The sequence below is a fragment of the Hipposideros armiger genome, unplaced genomic scaffold (genome assembly GCF_001890085.2).
Source record: "Hipposideros armiger isolate ML-2016 unplaced genomic scaffold, ASM189008v1 scaffold_235, whole genome shotgun sequence".
Lineage (NCBI taxonomy): Eukaryota > Metazoa > Chordata > Mammalia > Chiroptera > Hipposideridae > Hipposideros > Hipposideros armiger.
The window spans coordinates 2,234,135-2,252,989 of record NW_017731585.1 but is presented as its reverse complement, the minus strand read 5'-3'; the positions used below and the strand labels follow the sequence as shown (position 1 = coordinate 2,252,989).

The 18,855-nt window shown below is 43.2% G+C and overlaps 1 protein-coding gene across 3 annotated transcripts in view; it reads left to right on the top strand.

The window, feature by feature from the left end:
• WDFY4 (WDFY family member 4) overlaps positions 1 to 18,855 on the top strand; it is a 323,059-nt gene that overhangs the window by 116,736 nt on the left and 187,468 nt on the right. For all 3 annotated transcript variants that reach the window (XM_019655081.1, XM_019655082.1, XM_019655080.1), the window contains exons 20-25: positions 2,030 to 2,261; positions 3,372 to 3,517; positions 4,578 to 4,689; positions 5,428 to 5,618; positions 12,416 to 12,568; positions 17,618 to 17,691. In XM_019655081.1, coding sequence (XP_019510626.1) covers positions 2,030 to 2,261; positions 3,372 to 3,517; positions 4,578 to 4,689; positions 5,428 to 5,618; positions 12,416 to 12,568; positions 17,618 to 17,691 — 908 coding nt within the window. The remainder of the gene's footprint in view (positions 1 to 2,029; positions 2,262 to 3,371; positions 3,518 to 4,577; positions 4,690 to 5,427; positions 5,619 to 12,415; positions 12,569 to 17,617; positions 17,692 to 18,855) is intronic.

Below are 18,855 nucleotides of genomic sequence, written 5' to 3'. Positions count from 1 at the left end.
TTAGCTTTTTCATTCAGCATAATTCTCTAGAAATTCATCCAAATTGTTGCATGTGTCAATAGTTTATTTCTTTTTATTGCTGAGTAGTATTCCATGGTATAGATACCTAACCACTGAAGGACATTTAGGTTGTTTCTGGTTTGGGGCTATTGTAAATAAAGCTGCTGTGAACATTTGTGTACAGGTTTTTGTGTGTAAGCCTAAGTCTTCATTTCTCTGAGATAAATGCCTAAGGGTCCAGCTGCTGGGTCCTATGATAGTTACAGGTTTAGGAACTTCCAAATTATTTTCCAGAGTGACTGTATCATTTTATATTCCCACCAGCAATGAGTGAGTGATTCAGCTTCTCATTTTGTGTTGTCACTATTTTTTAATTAGCCTTTCTGATAGGTGTAGTGATACCTAGTGTTTTCAATCTGCATTTCCTTAATGACTAACAAGACAGAACATCTCATGTGCTTATTTGCCACCTTTATATCTTCTTCAGTGATGCCCATTTTCTTCAGTCTTTGCCCCTTTTCTGATTGGATTGTTTGTTTTTTTCCATTAGGTTTTAAGGGTTTTTCTGTATATACTAGATACTAGTTCTTTGTCAAATATATAATTTGTAAATAATTTTTCCTAATTTATAGCTGTTTTTAATTCTCTTTCACATTGGATTTTGCAGAGCCAAAGTTTTATTTTGATGAAGAATAACTTATCAGTTTTTTTCTCTTATGACTAATGCTTTCGGTTTTCAGTCTAAGAATTTGCCTAGTCCCAGATCCTGAAGATTTTCTCCTATGCCTTAAATTTTTTTCTAGTTTTAAATTTCAGATATGAGTTTGTGATCAGTCATGCGTTAATCTTTGTTGAAGGTGTGAAGTTTAGCTCAAAGTTTACTTCTTTGCCTATGACTGTCCATTTGCTCTAGCACCATTTGTTAAAGACACTATCTTCCTCCATCGAATTGCTGTTGAACCTTTGTCAAAAATCAGTTGGGCATATTCATATGAGTTTATTTCCCAATTCTCTGTTTTCTTCCATTGCTCTATGTGACTATCCCCCTGATAATACCAGACTCTTTTAATTATTGTAGCTATAGAATTCATCTTAATATTGAGTAGAATGGCACCTCCCACTTAATTTTTCTTTTTTGAAAAAAAAAAAAAGAATTAAGCTATTTGTTAAGCTATTTGTGTAAGCTGGTATTTTATGACCTGTGTCTTCCCATATAAGTTTTAGAATTAGTTTGCTTGTCTACAAAAAGCTGTCTGAGATTTTGATAGGAATTACATTAAACCTATAGATCATTTTGGGGAGAAATGACATCTTTAACTATGTTGAGAAATGATATCTTTACTATTGAGGAACATGGTAGTTTTCTTCATTTATATAAGTCTTCTTTGATTTCTTTTATCATCCTTTTGGAATTTTCAGTCTACAGATCTTATACATGTTTTATTGTTTCATTTTCGTTTGAGCAATTGTAAATGATATTGTTTTTAATTTTAGTTTCTCATGTTCATTGTTAGTCTATAGAATGCAATTAATTTTTGCGAGTTGATCATATATCCTGTGACCTTACTAGTTCTAGGAGTGTGAGTGTGTGTGTGTGTGTGTGTGTGTGTGTGTGTGTGTGTGTGTAGATTCCTTGGAATTTTCTACATGGACATGTCATTTGCAAATACAGTTTTATTTCTATTTCTTTCCTTCCAATCTGTATGTCTGTAATTATTTTTGTACATAAAAATTAATGTGCCAATAGTGTACATTTTAGGTTCTTAGTGGGATATCTGGGACAAACATTGGCTCTCAATATTTCTTTTCAAATTTGTTTCCAAAGGCAGTGTCACTTTTTTACTCCCACCAGCATTTTATAAACTGTTTTGATGCACTATTTCTCAGATTTGAGAGAGATGTTTTTAATGTTTTTAGATAAAATAAGATTTTACTTTGAGAGAAGAAAAAGGTACATCATTTTATATCCATATGTATTTATTTAATTAATTCTGAAGTTCACCACCTCCCATCCTTTTCATTTTAACAGATGTTGTATATTCAGGCCTTGCCAGGACCTTTCCTCTCAATGGACTCATCATCATTTGTGGATGTTTATGGATATATTGCTACACCTCGGATTTGGAAACAAAAGTCATCATTAATATGGCGTCTTGGCCCTACATACCTCTTCGAAGAAGCCATCTCAATGGAAACTCTGGAAGTTATTAACAAACTTGGCCCAAGATACTGTGGTAATTTCCAAGCTGTGCATGCCCAAGGTATGGAGTGTTTTGATTTATAGTAATCTTGCTGATATTATTTTAAAAATAGACATCCATTTGTTTATAAAGAATCAACTCAGCATGGGTCAGTCCTTAGGGAAGACCTCTGTAATTGGATCATTATATATTTACAACCCAACAGAATATGTCACAAGAAAGGAAATGACAATATCCTTCATATTTCAACTCCAAAGTGCATAATGGAGGTGAGTGGATGGGTCATACCATCAGCAAAGAAAGAGAAGAGAATGAGATAAATAAGTTACAGTCCTTTTAATGAAGAAGCTTTTTAACTGAAGTATACTGTTGTCTTCAATTATTAAACAGGCAGACAAACCTCCACATTTTCATTATTGATTGCTGGCTGTTCAAGCAGGGAGCGCTGCTCTCTGTGCTCTGTCAAGCCAAGGGGTCAGCTTCCATCTGGGAAGAACAATAACTGAATCTACGTACAGAAGTCTTGCACGTGGTGAAGAGTGACTGAGCGCTGGGGAGTGCTTTTGTCTCCTGGCCCCGTGTCCTTCTCAAACTGCATGTCCTCTGGCAAATGGCAAGGGCCAGAGCTATATGTGAAGTCAGGTCTAGAGCCAAAGTGTCTCTCCGTTCTTCCCACGCTTCGCGAGTCACACACGCGGCTCTTCTTGGCGCAGGGATCGGGACACGGATTCCAAGTGGTCCCCGCGCCGGCTCGGTGAATGTCTTGGGTCCTTCAGGCTCAGCCTATTTCCTTTTTTATAAGTCAGCTTTCTTATCACTTAGCATTTTGGTTTTGGGACTTGATAGATGTTTCAAGCTTAGTAATTTCACACCTGGAATACCTCTATTTTAATATTGTGAAATTAATATTGGGTTAATATTGTGAGATTGCGCCACAATTTTTTATATGTGTCAGAGAAGCACAGGTAAATGCAAACATGAGATATATGAACATACAACATATAAACATACAATGTAACATGTAACAGCATGCAAACCTAAAATGTAATGAGATACAAGCCTGCTCTCAGTGATGACTTTGCCATGTAGCTATAGATATTTACTCTTTTGAGGATTAATTTCCTTCTTCGTAAAGTGAGAGTGGAAATGATTGAAGATGTGCTATTTTAGGAGAGGAGCCTGGTGCAGAAGCAGTGTCCCTGGTTGCAGAGGAAAGGGTTGCTTTTGGCCTTCACCTCGCCAGCTCCTCCATTACCAGTGCTGCGAACATTAGAAGCACGTACAACGAGGTGGACAGCCGCCTGATTGCCAAAGAGGTACGCCCTCCAGCTTCACTTCTACCCCTTTTTGGAATCCTGATTTCATGGCTTACTTCAGCTTTCAATGATTGAGTGAATGTTAATTCATGTTTGTGCATGTATAGACAGATATATATATATATATAGGAGTGCTTCCCACTTCATTTGTTAAAATATTCTATGACTCCCCATCTATAAAATTCCCTCAAGACTAAACCTTTTATTTGTAATTGCTCAGAGAAGGAAGTAGGTGCTCTTCATTCTTCACAGTAGAGCAAGAACAAACGGAATATTTAAAGCCTTTGTGACAGTGAGAACATCATGGAGCTTCCCTTTTCTGGGTGTTAAAAGATACCCCCCAGCCCCCCACCCACACAGAACACACACTGCAGTGTTCTGCGAATTGCTGTCTTTATTTTAAACAACAAATTTGCAAAAGAGCAAGCAGACATGTTTGTAGGCGAAGAAGCCATTAGATTTACTATTTTCTAATTCCTGTGTAAACAGCTCTTTGGCTCACTGCTGATAAATTTGGGCTGGTGTGTTTATATTCTGTCCACCTTCACAGACAGAGGGCCACCTCCCTTTGCTGTGGAGGCGGGATCAGGGATTCAGTCCTACTGAGCACCAAAGAAGTGTCTGACCAGCAGAGTTCCTTCTGATGGAGGGGTCAGGATTCCCATTGTTCCGCCTCCTGAAAGCAGTGAGACTGGGGCTTAAAGAGGACAGACAACCCTAGCCTGGGAAGCAGGTGACCCTGGCCTTCATAGCAGTTTCACCTCCAAGTGCCCTACGGTCTTTCTTGCCCTTGTTAGCTCCTTACTATGCGCATGTACAACACCAGGGGCACATTTGAATAACCGAAGCTGCTCCCTTGAATTAAGCCACAACCTGGGAGGCAGTACATGAAAATCTGAATTTTGGCTTCAGTCCTCCTGACTTTGGTTCAATTAGTATTCACTCCCAGAGCGCCAGACGTGGGCCAGGCCTCAGGGAGCCTGTCCTCCAGGAGCTTGTGAACAAGACCTTTTCCTTTCCAGGAAAGTTCCTTAGGACTAATTGTTACCAATTTCTCTAGATGAACATTTCATCCCGTGACAATGCCATGCCTGTGTTCCTGCTAAGAAATTGTGCTGGGCATCTCTCAGGTTCTCTTCGAACCATTGGAGCTGTGGTTGTGGGCCATTTAGGTAAGTCAGGCCATGAACCTTTATTTGGGAAAAAGGGCTTGTTGCTGTCACCATTTGTGCAGGTTATAATTCTGAGTGGCAGGCAGGACAGAGCTTGTTGGGAAGCCAGGAAGGTGAGGGCAACAGTTGGCAAATTAACCCTGCAAGAGAGTTGGCCTCCTAATGTACATGAGGTCAGTTCACCTCGCTGCATCTGACAATTGGTAATGAACTCAGCTACTAATCAGGTTCATCTATGCACAATGGTGTCCATCTAGTGAGCAGAGTGGGGCCTTCGTGCAGAGGCACTGGTTGTGATTGTTGGAGTGAAAACGGTAGCCAGTGACTGTCAGTCACCTTGCAATTGGGCAGGAGTGAAGCAAGAACCTAACCCTGCAGGATCCAGAGAACAGACCAGAGCCAGAGGTTGTCAGAGCAGTCAGCAGACTGAGGCTCAGATGGCACCTAAGGCACCTGGCTCACCCGGCACTCTGGACTGAGGCAGAGGGCGGTGATCTGAAATCCCTTGGGCTGTATCAGCCTGCTGGTAACTCAAAAAGGGCTCAGCACAGGCTCTCTCAGTGACCTAAGACTTTCAGAGCTCCCTACACTTCCCCCCAGCCTGTCCTACGTGCACAGGATTCTCTGCTGTGAGAGGAGAATGGCTCTGGCAGCTCATTCGCCCCAGCATCCTGCCAGGGATTTTCATTGCAGTGAGGCTGTGACTACTGTGATGAAATGACCTTTGGTTCCACACAGGGGTAAGGGTGTTCCACTCCAGCCCTGCTGCCAGTAGCCTGGACTTCATTGGCGGGCCTGCCATCCTCCTGGGCCTCATTTCATTGGCGACGGATGACCACACCATGTACGCAGCTGTGAAAGTCTTGCATTTGGTCCTGACCAGCAATGCCATGTGTGACCGCCTGATGCAGCAAATCTTTGGGTACCAGGTAATCCCACTCTCCCATCTGAGTCTGCAGCTCCCCAAGGGGCTGTTGTCTGGAGACTCAGGGAGGAGCCTCTCTGGCCACAGTGCACATTCCCTCCACAGTGAGTTCTGGAGAAGGGAAGTCTAAAGCCCTTGCATCCTGAGACCCTGGACACAGTCCACAGCAGAGAACCAGGTGACAGCCAAACAAGGAAGGGCTCTGATCTGGATGGGGTCTGGGGATGCGCACCTCTCTGCCTCCCAGCACCTTTTACTGATGAATTCAAGAATCATTTGAGGTCCCCCACCATATCTAGCATGATGGCTGAGAGGCTAGGCCATGGAGCCAGAGTACTGAGTATGAGTCCTGCCTCTTCCTCTAACTTGATGTTTAACCCTGTATGAGTTACTCTGTCTCCATTTCCCTATCAGTATCATAGGAACTCTCATGCCTCCTGTATCATAGGGTTGCAGTGAGGACAAGATGATTTAATACAGGTGGAGGCCTTAGAATTATATCTGGCCTAGGAGAAGGGCTCGGCAAATATTAGCCATCTTTAGTCCTTAATATCTCTGTGCCTCAGTTCTCCCATGTGTAAAATGGGAATAATGCACCTATGGTGTAGGGTGTGATGATTAAACAAGTTAATACTCATATATGCTGTGTGCTTAGAAGAGTGTCTGCTCTGTCTGTGTTCACTGGGATTGTTACTGCTATTTACTATCCACTAAGTCAGATGAGACTGTCACTGCCCTGGGGCACCTTCTTGCATGGCTTGGAGGTGGCTGTGAAAGGAATCACCAGAGTCAGGCCTTGGGTCAAAGGTCAGGGGCACAAATGCTGCTGTGGTACCTGCTGGTGGAGGGAATGCTGGGAGAAAGCATTCCTAGCCCTTTGGTGCCCAAGTCAAGGTGTGAGCAGAAGAAAGCAGTGTGGTGTCACTTCAGACATGCCCTCTCTCACCTGGAGAACTGGATAGTGGCCCCTTTCTCCTGCCACTCCCTCGCAGCCCACTGACACCAGTCACAGCTCTGCAATACAGACCTAATGATACACGTCCCCTGTACACGCGCTTCAGAGGCATCCAACCACTGATGTAATAACCCAGACTCCTTAGATTCGTTTCTAAAGGCCTTTCAGAACTGGCCGCCAGGCTGTCCTTCAGTCCCCTCTCTTGCCCAGCCAACATCCCCTACCCTACACTCCTGTCTTCCATCCTGCACAGTTATAGATAGCTAAACACACTGTGACTTGGTTTACCTGTGCCCTGGGCTTGACGTGCCAACTTCCTCTCTTCCTCAGGTACGGTCCTTCTTATCTCCCCGGGTCAAGCTCACATGGCGAGGGAGCTATCTCCTCAGCCCCTGGGCTGAGCATGTGGCCATCTCGGCCTCCTGTGGCACTGTGCAGATGCCCAGTTCTAACCTCTCACAGGGCGCTGTAAAGATCTCTGCTCATCTCCAGTAGACTGTCATCGTGTAAATGACTGGGTGTTTCTTATTTGTTGCCAGTGCATTACTCAGACCAAACAGGCACTCAGTAAATATTTCAGTAATAAGTGAATGGGTGTGTCTGGGTTCATATTAAAATTAAAGTATTGGGGATTTTGATATATAAAAGTTTATTATTATTATTATTATTATTATTATTATTATTATTGTTAAAGCCATCAGTAGTGGGATTTGTCTGAATTCAGTGCTTAGATATCTGCTGTTGGGGATTTTAACAATTATTGTGAGCATTTCTAAAAAGGTACAAAGAAGCTCCTGCTCTCATGGATGTATCAAGAAGGACAAAATAAGATAAATACCAAGATACTTTGAGTATAAATTGAATGCTGTAAGTGCCTAAACCTCTCTTCCAGAACTACCACACTCTGACTCGGTGGTTATTCAGCCATCTTCCCGGAAACTCTGCATTCTGTAGAGAGCCGTGGCCCTCTTGTACTTCCCACTGTCTCCGCACTGCCAAGTGCAGGGCCTGGCACATTGTGAGTTCTCAGCAACTGCTCATCGCATGAACACAGTGCCTTGAAAGAGATAATGTGCTGCAGACCTACAAAGGGTCCGACATCACATGTGGATAGGGGCGTCAAAAAGCTTCAGTTAAAAGAAAGGCAATTGGAGGAGGATCAGAGGACTGGGTTGGCTGAGCTTTTAGGAAGAGATGCCCATGGATCTATTTCCTCAGCTTGTATTGACTGAGCACTGCCCAAGAGCCAGACACTGTCTAGGCATTAGGGATACAGATGGACAAAATGGATGTAGTCCCTTCCTCTATGGAACTTAGTGTCTTTCTTAGTTTGGGCTGCTCTAACAAAAACACCATAGACTTGTAGCTTATAAGCAATAGAAATTTGTTTCCAACAGTTCTGTAGGCCAGGAAGTCCAAGATCAATGTGCTGGCAAATTAGGTGTCTGGCGAGAACCAGCTTCCTGGTTCGTAGATTGCTGCCTTTTCGTGGTGTCCTCACGATGTGGAAGAGGTGAGGGAGCTCTCTGGGGCCTCCTTTGTAAGGACACTAATCCCACTAAAGGCTCATGACCTAATCACCTCCCAAAGGCCCCCCTCCTAATACCGTCATAGTGGGGATTAGGTTCCAACACATGACTTTTGAGGGGACATAAGCATTCAGTTTACAACACTGTCTAATGGGATGGACAGAAAAATATTATTATCATGAGACAAAGATTCCCAAATAATTTGTCAAAAGAACCCAACGGATTTGAGGATTTATTATATCTTTATACATGGCAACAGAAGAAGAAAATTTAAAAACTCTTCTTATGGCTTAAAAAAGAAACATTTAAAATATTCATGTCTCCATGGAAAGTCAGGTGAAGCTGGGCAGTGGTAGGGGAGGTGGGAAATGCCAGCTTTAAGTAAAGAAACAAAATTATTATTTACCTTCTCTGGCCCTTTATAAAATAGAGCCCCCATCCTACCTCATCCATTTCTAGGCACATTTTCTTGCTTCCTTTTTCTTCATAACCTGCATGCCCAATTGGCATGATCTATACGTGCTTGTGGTCTGTTTTGTCCACTGCACATATGCTCCATGAAGGCAGTATTGGTCTGCTTGTTCATTGCTGCACCCTAAGAGCACATGTTAGACAGTAGGTGTTTAGTAAAGATTTGTGGGATGAATCAGAGAGTGATAACAAGGGTCTTCAATGAAACACCTTACTCAGGAGTGAATTCGATCAATTGTTTAGACTTTTATTTTGTATTCATTTGCTGGTTTGCTGATTGCATGTGACAGCATGATGAGAGCATAAACCTTTCTATCTGTTATTTCTATCAAACTTATCATCCTTTCTCAGACCTGGTGACATCCAGCCGAATTTCATAAGATGGATTTTCATAGCATGGTAAAAAAGAAGGATAATGTTCCAGACTAACATAAAAGCACTTGAGGGGTCCAGTACAGGTTCTTCACAGCTAGGAGGAAAGGATAAGTGCACAGCAAGCCTGGATAGAGAGGGAGGGAAGGATCAGAAATCTGCCACTCTGAGGAGCCTGGATTTTTATCTTGGAAATGATGAGTACATAATCATAGGAAGGCTTGGAACAGGGAAGTGGAATGCTTGATGCTTTAGAATGACCTTTGATGCCAGTGTGGAGGATGGGTCGGAGGAGTGAGATTTGAACAGGAGACTGCGATAGAGCCCAATCTGACGGGAGACTGCATTCCTGACCTGGGGAGACTTGGGATCCTTACGAGCAGTCTGGGCAGACAGCACAGGAGTGCAGCTGGTGCTGTGTGCAGAGCGCTGTGGAGAGGAAGGAAGAAAGAGATTTGAATCTACTAAGGCTGAAATGTCTGTGAGACATCAAAGGTGAGCTATCAAGTGGGACAGATGGCTCCAGCTCAGAGGGGCAAGCTGGACTGGAGGTACAAATGTGAGAGTCACCAATATCATCATGAGGCTGTTTAACCCAAGGGAATTGATACAATAGTCAAAGAGAAGGAATAGACAGAATAGAGAAGAGGACTAAAGAGGCAGAAATAGAGATTGGAAATATGATTAAAACCTAACAAAGGAGATTGAGAAGAAAGAGGGAAGAGAAACTAAAGAAAATTTTGTAAAAGAATCTGAAAGAACAAAGTGTTTCGAGAAGGCCAGTGTGGTCAAACAATGCTAAATAAAAAATAATAAAGTAAAGTAAGGACAGAGATGTTTCCATTGGATTTGACCCTTAGAAGTCACTGGTGACTTTTGTAAGGCAGGTGGACAGGTGGAGGCAGCAGCCAGCTGAGGAGGGCTGAAGAATACGATGTGAGGACTTGGAGCCAGAGTGTGCCCATACTGCCTTCTAGAAGTTTGCTTATGAAGAGGAGTAGCAAAATGGAGTCAGAGCTAGAGGGGCTAGGGGTCAAGAGAGGGGTACTTTTTAAATTATTAGTCTCAGGTGTACAAAATAATGCAATAGTTATGCTTTTCACCCCTCACAAAGTGACAACTCCTCTCCCCCGATATCATACATATCTATTACAATTCCATTGACTCTACTCCCCACACTGTACTCCACATCCCGTGACTATAAATTATAGCTGACATATAATAGTATTCAATGGCCGCTTCAGATGAAGGAGGGGTATTTTTAAGATGAGAATCACTAGAGCATATTTGTTGTTGGAAGGAAGTGACAAAGAGAGATGGATGAAGCTTGGAGAGAAGAGTTAGCTCAAGGAACAGTGCCCCTGAAAAGGTGAGGGGTGGCGTCTAGAGACCGGGTGGGTGGTGACCTTGCTTGAGAGAGGATGGAATGCAATGCAGGCGTGTATTTATATGGTGTTGGGAAGGTGAGAATGTTCTTGTTTGATGGTTTCTATCTTCTCAGCAGAGTACAAGGTTGGATGGTGGAAGGGAAGGAAGGCTGGGGGAGGGAGAAGAAGAGATGACATCATTGTCTTTAGGACAAGGAAAACCAGCTCACTAGAGAAACAGAGTTGGACTGCCAGGCCAAACTGAGTACCAGTTTGACATTTGACACTATTAATGTGAAGAGGAAGCAGTCAGCCTGAGTGTGCTTTTTCTCAAGCAACTTTCAGCCATCCTAATTAAGTCCTGGTGGGGGAGGAGGGAGTCATCAGATTTCAGATATGTCAAAGAACTAACCAGAACAATCTGAAAAGATCATTGAATATTTGCTGATCACAATGGTCTTAGTCAGTTTGGACTGCAGTAAGAGAATACCATAGACTGGGGAGCTTATAAAAACTGGGAGTAAAAAGTAATTTTCTCACAGTTCTGGGAAGTTCAAGGTCAGAGTGCCAGCATGGTCAGGTTGGGTGAGGGCCATGTTCTAGATTGCAGACAGCCTACTAACTTCTCATTGGATCCTCACATGGCAGAGAGCAGAGAGAGGAGGCAAGCTCTCTTGTGACTCTTATAAAGACACTGATCCCATTCATGAGGGTTCCACTCTCCTGACCTCATCTAATCCTAACTACATCCCAAAGGACCCCCTCTCCAAATACCATCACATTGTGGGGTAGGGTTTCAACATACAGGTTTTGGGAGGACGCAAACATTCAGTCTATAATACCAAACCTGAATTCCCAATGGTGCATTGAAAGAACATGTCTGATAGGATGAGGAGAAGGGGTGGACTGTTTCAGATCAGACATGGGAAACTGAGCTGTGGGTGAGCTGAGCTGAGAACCCAGATGAGATGGATGAAAACCCAGGTGCCAATGGATGGCTGTGCATTCTGACTTTTGTATGGCTGAGGTCAACAGAGACATGAGGCCAGAAGGGATACATCTTTTTTTTTTTTAAGATTTATTTTTTATTTTTTATTGGGGAATTGAGGGAGGGGAACAGCACTGGGGAATCAGGGGAATGGGAACAGACAAGTTGCTGCCCTTTTGTTCTTCAGTCTAGTTGTGGAGGACGTTGCTTCACTGGCCCATGTTGGTATTATCATTGAGCTCTTCCTGGTCACCGGCCTCTGGATGGCTGCTCATGGCAGCTCTTGGGAGCTCATACCAGCTGCCGGCCACTCACACTGGCTGCTGGCCATACATGGTAGCTTATGGCAGCCCACTGCAGCAGGGGCTGAAGCCTACGCCGTTGCCGGCGACTCACGGCAGCCCAGCTCCAGGTCGAGCTGTTGTTCACCATTTTAGCTGTAGAGGGCGTGTCACTGGCTCTCATGTGGGATCCGAATCAGGGCCCTGCTGCTCAGAGCTGGTGTCCCAAACCAGCTCTTAACCAACCGTGCCACTCGGCCGGCCCTAGAAGGGATACATCTTATATTCTCTGAAATGGTTGTGGACCACTGGGTTCCCAGTGCCTCCATCCTAGCATGGATGCCTGCGTGTTGCAAGTTTCCCAGGACCTCGCACAGTAGAATAGCATGTCTGGTGGTTTGCAGCCTGGAGTGATGTTGTGTGTCACTGGGTTTCTGAGTAGTTGGTGGCTTCCTGGTGATACAGCAACATTTATAGGATGGTTATGAATCTAGGATCCAGTAAGGGATATGAGAAAGAACACTCAGAAACAGGAGGAAGCCAGGACAGATAGAGAGTGGCATTCTGGAAACAGAGGAAGAGATTCAGGAAGGAGCAGGGGGTCCCTAGTGAAAGCTCAAGTCATACAAGTACAGAAAAGGGGACCCCAGTGGGGAAGTGGCCACAGAGCTGGTGTATGTTTTTCTTCTGAGAACATAGGAATGAAAGAGGTAGCACCAGAGAGCAGAGGGGTTCAGATGGGGCTGACCAAAGGTACTGGGAGGAATGAGCAGGTAAAGGAGAAGGAGCCCTAAAGATGCATTTATGAGGAAACTGCTCTGTGTTTTAACCTATTCAGATAATGGCGTTTCTCCTGAGGAAAAAGACCTCTCTCCTAAACCATCGAGTTTTTCAGCTGATTCTCTCCATTGCTGGCACTGCAGAACTGGGCTTCGGGTCATCTGCCATCACCAACATTGGTGTCTTCCAGCACGTCATCTGCAATTTTGAGGTAAACTGGAGATAAAAGAGTGTGTGATGCTAAAGGAAGTCTGGAGCTTCCTCTAAACCCAGCAGGTCAGCTTCCTCAATAGTTATGGTGGTTGTGAGAGGGAAAAGAGCCTCCAAGGCTTTGGAGCCCAGGGCCTAGCACTTCCAATTTATAATGAAATCCTACCACCAATAAGCTGTGTGACCTTGGGCAAGTCTCTTGATTTCTCTGAGTTCTAGTCTTCTCGAGACCATCTCCTCTCCTTCAGAGACTGGTGTGTGGGTCAAACCCAATAGTATCTGGGATAGGATTTTAAAACTGTAGCCTACCATATGTATATGAGGATTTAAAAAAATAAACCCCAATTCCTTTGAATGGTGTTTCGCTGTTCACAAATGTTCCTTTAAGGGATGACTGAGAGATGCTGAGGGCACTCCTGAGGCTAAGTGAGGAGTTTTGTACAAAACTTTGGGTGGATAGATGCTCCACGGAGCATCATTTACTAAGTGCCCACTGGGATCAGGCATGTGTGGTGTCCAGGGGACATGTGATAACCAGAAGACAGTCCTTCCATTCAGCTGCCTGGGCTGGGGACATGACAGAGGTGACACTACAATGGGCTGGATGTCAGTGAGGCAGGCACAGGGCATCTGGGGAGTGGGAGTGAGAGAATAGTCAGTTCAGCTTAATGGATCAGGGGCTCGGGGGCTGAGTGTGGCAGAGTGCATCCAGAAAGGAACATTCCAGGTGGAGTGTATGCTGTTTGCACACATGTAGAGATGAGTAACTACTGGGATTGTCAGCAAGTGGCCTGGAGGGCACCTGCTGGGGAGCTGTTGCAAATGGAAATGAGGCTGGAGCGGGCAGGAGAGAAGGTGGGCAGAAGATGCTAAGCTGCAGGACGCACATTTTAGCCAAAACGTGCTGGGATCCATGGAAGTATTTTTAAAAACTGTTTTTTAAATTAAAAATAATACATGCTTATTACAAAATGTTTTAAGTTAGAGAAAAGTGGGGAGCGGGTAGAAACTTTTATTTCTGACACTCAGGCAACTGTTTGTGACCTTTAATGTATCCTTTTTTTGTACTTTCTATGCATACTATTATATTTTGTTATCATAGTCATGATCTTAGTATAAATACTATTAGTCCTACCTTTTCCCACAGAACATAAACATTTTTAGAATTTTATTACAGACTTTTACAAGCACTGCTCTGATGTCAGAATAATAATCTGTGTTGTACCTAGTTTCTGCACCATTCTGCTATTGTTAAATTCTTAAATTATTTCTATATGCTGTTGTTAGGAATGAATGCTGTTATACACAGCACTTTTCTGCACTTAAAATAAAAACCCTTAACATAAATTATTAGAATTGAATGATTAGAATAAAAGCTTTATAAACAAATTTTAGATTGTTGATAAATTTTGCTAAACTGCTGACATCCAAGAATGTTAACTAAAGAATGATATATTAGAACTTTATTTTAGGTCCATTACTCAGGTGGTAAGAGCCCCAGGCAGGAAGATAGGCCATGAAGTTGTCGTAGAAATCCAGGTAGAAGATTTTGAAACCTGGATTGTGGCAAAGGCAGAAGAGGATCAATGAGGATCATAATTCAAATTAGAAGTTAGAATGAATGACAAAGAAAACACTATATGTCAAAACACTGTGGAGAGGCTGCTGAAAGCTGGACATAGAGGAAAATTAATAGTCATTAATGTGTGTATTAGGAAAGAGAACATTTAAATTAATGAACAGAGAGGCTTCATATCCAGAAGTTAGAATGCCAAAAAGCCAAATCAAAACAAAAACACAAAACCCCCAAACAATGACAACAGCAACAACAAAAAAATTCGAAGCAAGAAGCAGGGAAAACTAAAGATGAGACTATGAATTATTTAAATAGGAAAGAAACAAACGTAGAAAGGATCAACAAGGCCAAAACCTGGTTCTACTAGGACAAACCTGTTGAGATTGGTCAAGAAAAAAGGTCAGGAGGCACAACCAAATCCTATTAGGAAGAGAAAGGGAAGAGCCATCAGACGGGAACAAGAAAATAGGGTCAGCACATTGGTGCCAATAAATGTGAACATTTGGCTCATTTGAATCATCTCTAAGAAAATTACAGTTTCCAAACTCACTCGAAAAGAAGTAAAAAAATTAAAAGTCCCATAACCATCTAAATACATGGAATCATGGGTTTCAAATCTTACAAACAATCAACATTCACAAGAAAGTCCAGCCTGGGCATCATAGGGAAGTTCTACCAGTCAGGAAATAGGCCACCCCAGCCTTATGAACTCTTCCAGGAAACTGAAAAGGGAGCGCTCCCAGCTTATTTTAGGACCTACTGTATTTCCCCATGTATAAGATGCATCCTTTTTCGAAAAATTTGGGGTCTAAAAACTGGGTGCGTCTTATACAGTGGTTGTAGATTCTTTTACTTGCCTTTCCCACTTTTTCGCGCTTGCTGTCTTTGCGTTCATTGTTTCGCACTTGTTACCAGTATATTACGGTAGGTTATGTTTTGCCACGTTCTGCCCAGAAATGGCTCAGAAAAGATTTTCATACAATGCTGAATTCAACTTAAAAGTGATCCAGTTTGCAAAAGTGAATGGAAATCGTGCTGCTGAACATAAGTTTGGTCCTCCTCCAACTGAGAAAACAATCTGAGACTGGCTACGGGAAGAAGAAACCCTACTGAAAATGCCACGGCAGAAGAAGGCCACGAGAGGCAAGTCAGCAAAATGTCCAGATTTAGAGAGGGAATTGAAGATATGGATTGAAGAGCAAAGGGCAATTGGAATTCCTGTGTCCACAAAGATGGTTCAGTATGAGGCAAGAAGAATTGCTGATGAAAAAGAAGTTATGTAATACATTTTTTTTCAAATTTCAGGCCCCAAAATTAAGGTGCATCTTAAACATGGGGAAATACGGTAATCTTGATACCAGAACCAAAAAATGGACATAATGGGAAATGAAAAGTACAGCCCAATCTTATTCATAAGTATAGCTATAAAAACCCTATCTAAATTTTTAGCTAATTGAACCAGGCCAGAATGAACATGCTGGACCTGGACCAGAAGACAGTGGAAAGGATTGTGGAGGAAGCCAGCAAGGCCTGGCATGTGGACTGCCTGTGTACAGGAGGAAAGGGGGAAAGGAGGTGTGCGTAAATGGCCTTCTTGCTCAGGCAGCTTGTCTCCAAGGCTTCCCTGCCACCAGCCTGACCCAGAAATTACCATGCTTCCACTGCCTGCTCCCAGAGTGGCCATGGGTACCAACCCCCACCCTCCCTGAGTAAACTATTCCCTCCGGTGACCTGGTGCTTTTAAAGCTGGGCTTAAGAAAGCAAACAACAAAGAAACCAGAAGTTAAAAAAACAAAATGAAGTAAAATAAAACAAAAATTAAAGATTAGGAGGAGAGAATTTCAAAAAGAAGAAAAGTTTCCCAAATATCTGCCTACATCACGTAAAATAAAGGCAGTGATGTATGTATATATACACATATTGTATTTAGAGATCACTGATAGGCCTTGTGAAAAGTAAATAATGCGATAAGAAGTGAGGTGAAAAGTGGAGAGGAGAATGAAAGCAAAGACAGTCAGTGCTTCTTCAGGGCTTTTGAAGAAGAAAAGAAGAAAGTAGAGGGGAGGGAGTTTCAGGACTTAATACCGGAGGCTTGAGTCTGATTGTAGGCTGAGGAGGAGGAAGGAGTGGAAAAGAGGTGATCACATTTCCATGTGGAATCCAAAAAGCAGAGTAAATGAACAAACAAAACAGAAACAAGCTAATAGATACAGAGAACAAATTGATGGTCACCAGATGGGAGGGGGCGGGAGGATGGGTGAAAAAGGTGAAGGGATTAAAAAGTACAAGTTGCCAGTTATAAAAACAGTCATGGGGATGTAAATTAAAACACAGGAAATATAGTCAATAATATGGTAATAACTATGTTTTGTGCCAGGTGGGTACTAGACTAGTCAGAGAATCACTTCATAAGTTATATAAATGTCTAATCACTATGTTGTACACCTGAAGCTAATATAATATTGTATGTCAACTGTAATTTAAAAAATGTTTTTTAAAAATAAAGCAGTTGTTTTGAGAATTGAAAACAAACAAACAATCAAACAAAAAAACAGTGGGAGAATCAACTATTGATGGGACAAGTCCTTAAAGTAGAGGGAGGGTTTGGAGACAAGAAAATGGGTTATAGGCAAAGGGGTGGGATCCATGATAGCTGGGACAGACAGTGGAAAGGGAGGGGAAGTTGAGAAGCAGGGAGAGACAGGAAGCTGAGGTATTCAAATGCTAGGCTTTTGGTTATTTGAAGATGGGACAGACCAGCTCATTCTGAGAGTGAGGTGCTCTCAGAGGAGGGAACAGGGCACAATTTGACACATTATCCATTTTCAATAAATGGATATTCAAATAAATCTAATCCAGACATGTCAACACACTCCTTAGTACCGGGGTTATATGACAGGATAACAAGCAAAAAAATTCAATTATCTATGTTTTCCAAAATTTAGTTGCATCCACAAATTGGGTGTGTCATTGCTATAGCATAAAGCTAGACAGGTGAGACCCAGATTCAAATTTCAGTTTTACCACTTGCTGGTGGTGAATGGAACCCATCACTCAACTGGTCTGTTTCAGCCTCTATTTTCTCATCTCTAAAGTGGGAACACTGGCATTTGCCTTGCAGGATGTGATGTGTTTGTCATGTGTACACACCATGGCTGCAGGGCTCAGGGCTGGGCAGATACTGATTAGTGCAGGTGTCCTTGGTTGGAATCCAGACCTACAGTGAAGTGCCAGGCAGCAGGAGAGATGGGGAAGAGAGGAGTGCTGTTTAAGCTTCCCCGCCATTCCCATTCCAGGGATGGAGCTCTTTACATTCTAGCTGTCAAGAGATTTGGTTGGTCTGATTCCATAGGTGGTAAATTGTGGTAGTGGCTCTAATCAAAGAGGCCACATCTAGCATCCTATACGCTCACAGTGCCCGGAAACTCATTTTCACACATGCCTTGGTTTCACTGTGTGTTTGTTGTCTTCCAGCTCTGGATGACTGCTGCAGACAACCTGGCGCTCTCCCTCTTTTCTCATCTTGTGGAAATCCTTCGATCACCAAGGTAGGCTGGGCTTTGGCAGCCTGGGCGTTAGAACCAAATGATTCGTGCCAAGAACAGGGACTGAGAGGGCAGATTGGCCAGTGGCTCAGCATCTACAGACCATGGCCACTCCCAGAGCACTGGGTTCCCAATGGCAGCACATCTGTCTTGGACTGTTCAGGCTGCAATAACAAAAATATGATAGACTGGGTGCCTTATAAACAACAGAAATGTAGCTATCACAGTTCTGGAGCCTGAAAGTCTAAGATCAAGGCACTGGCAGATTCAGTGTCTAGGGAGGACTCCACTTCCTATTTTCTAAATGGCTGTCTTCTTTGTAAAATTTTACCTGGTGAAAGGGGCCAGGGAGCTCCCTGGTATCTCTTTTATAAGAGAACTAATCCCATTCATGAGGTCTCCACCCTCGTGACCTAATTATCTCCCAAAGCCCTGCCTTCAAATACTATATCACACTGAGGATTAGGTTTCAACATAAGCATGTATGTGGGGGGGGGGACACAAACATTCAGTCTATAGCAATGCCCTTCCCAGGGGCTCACATATGTGGAGCACGTCTGTCTCCCCTGCTTGTTTTAGGACTTGGAAGGGGCTTCTTTAGCCCTGGCAGCTAGCACCTCCTCAGGGCTCGGTAAGTGTGGCCAGCAAAGGAGAACATGTCTCAGTGTCCCATATGCCTCCCGACCCATTTTCCCTCTAAGTGACTTCTCTTATCATCACTTTTTGAATTAATCAAGGCTCTTTGGTTACAACTGCAACCAATTTAGGGAAGGAAGAAAAGGAGAAAAAGAAGGGGAAGGGAGAAAGGAAGTGGACAAAGAGGGAATTTATGGCTCATACAATTTAATAGGCAGATCTTCACCCAGGGCTGAGTGGCACTCACATTACTTTACCTGAGATCTGTCACAAACCTTGTTTATGCTTTCTTTCTTTTTTTTTAAAGATTTTTATTGGGGGAATTGGAGGAAGGGGAACAGACAAGTTGCTGTCATTTTGTTCTTCAGTCTAGTTTTTTTGGAGGACATTGCTTCACTGGCCCAAGTAGGCACCATCATTGCACTCTTCCTAGGCAAGGCAGATCAGTCGCCGGCTTCTGGACGGCCGCTCACTGTGGCTGCTGGCCGCTCACGCTGGCTGCTGGCTACACACAGTAGCCCATGGCAACCC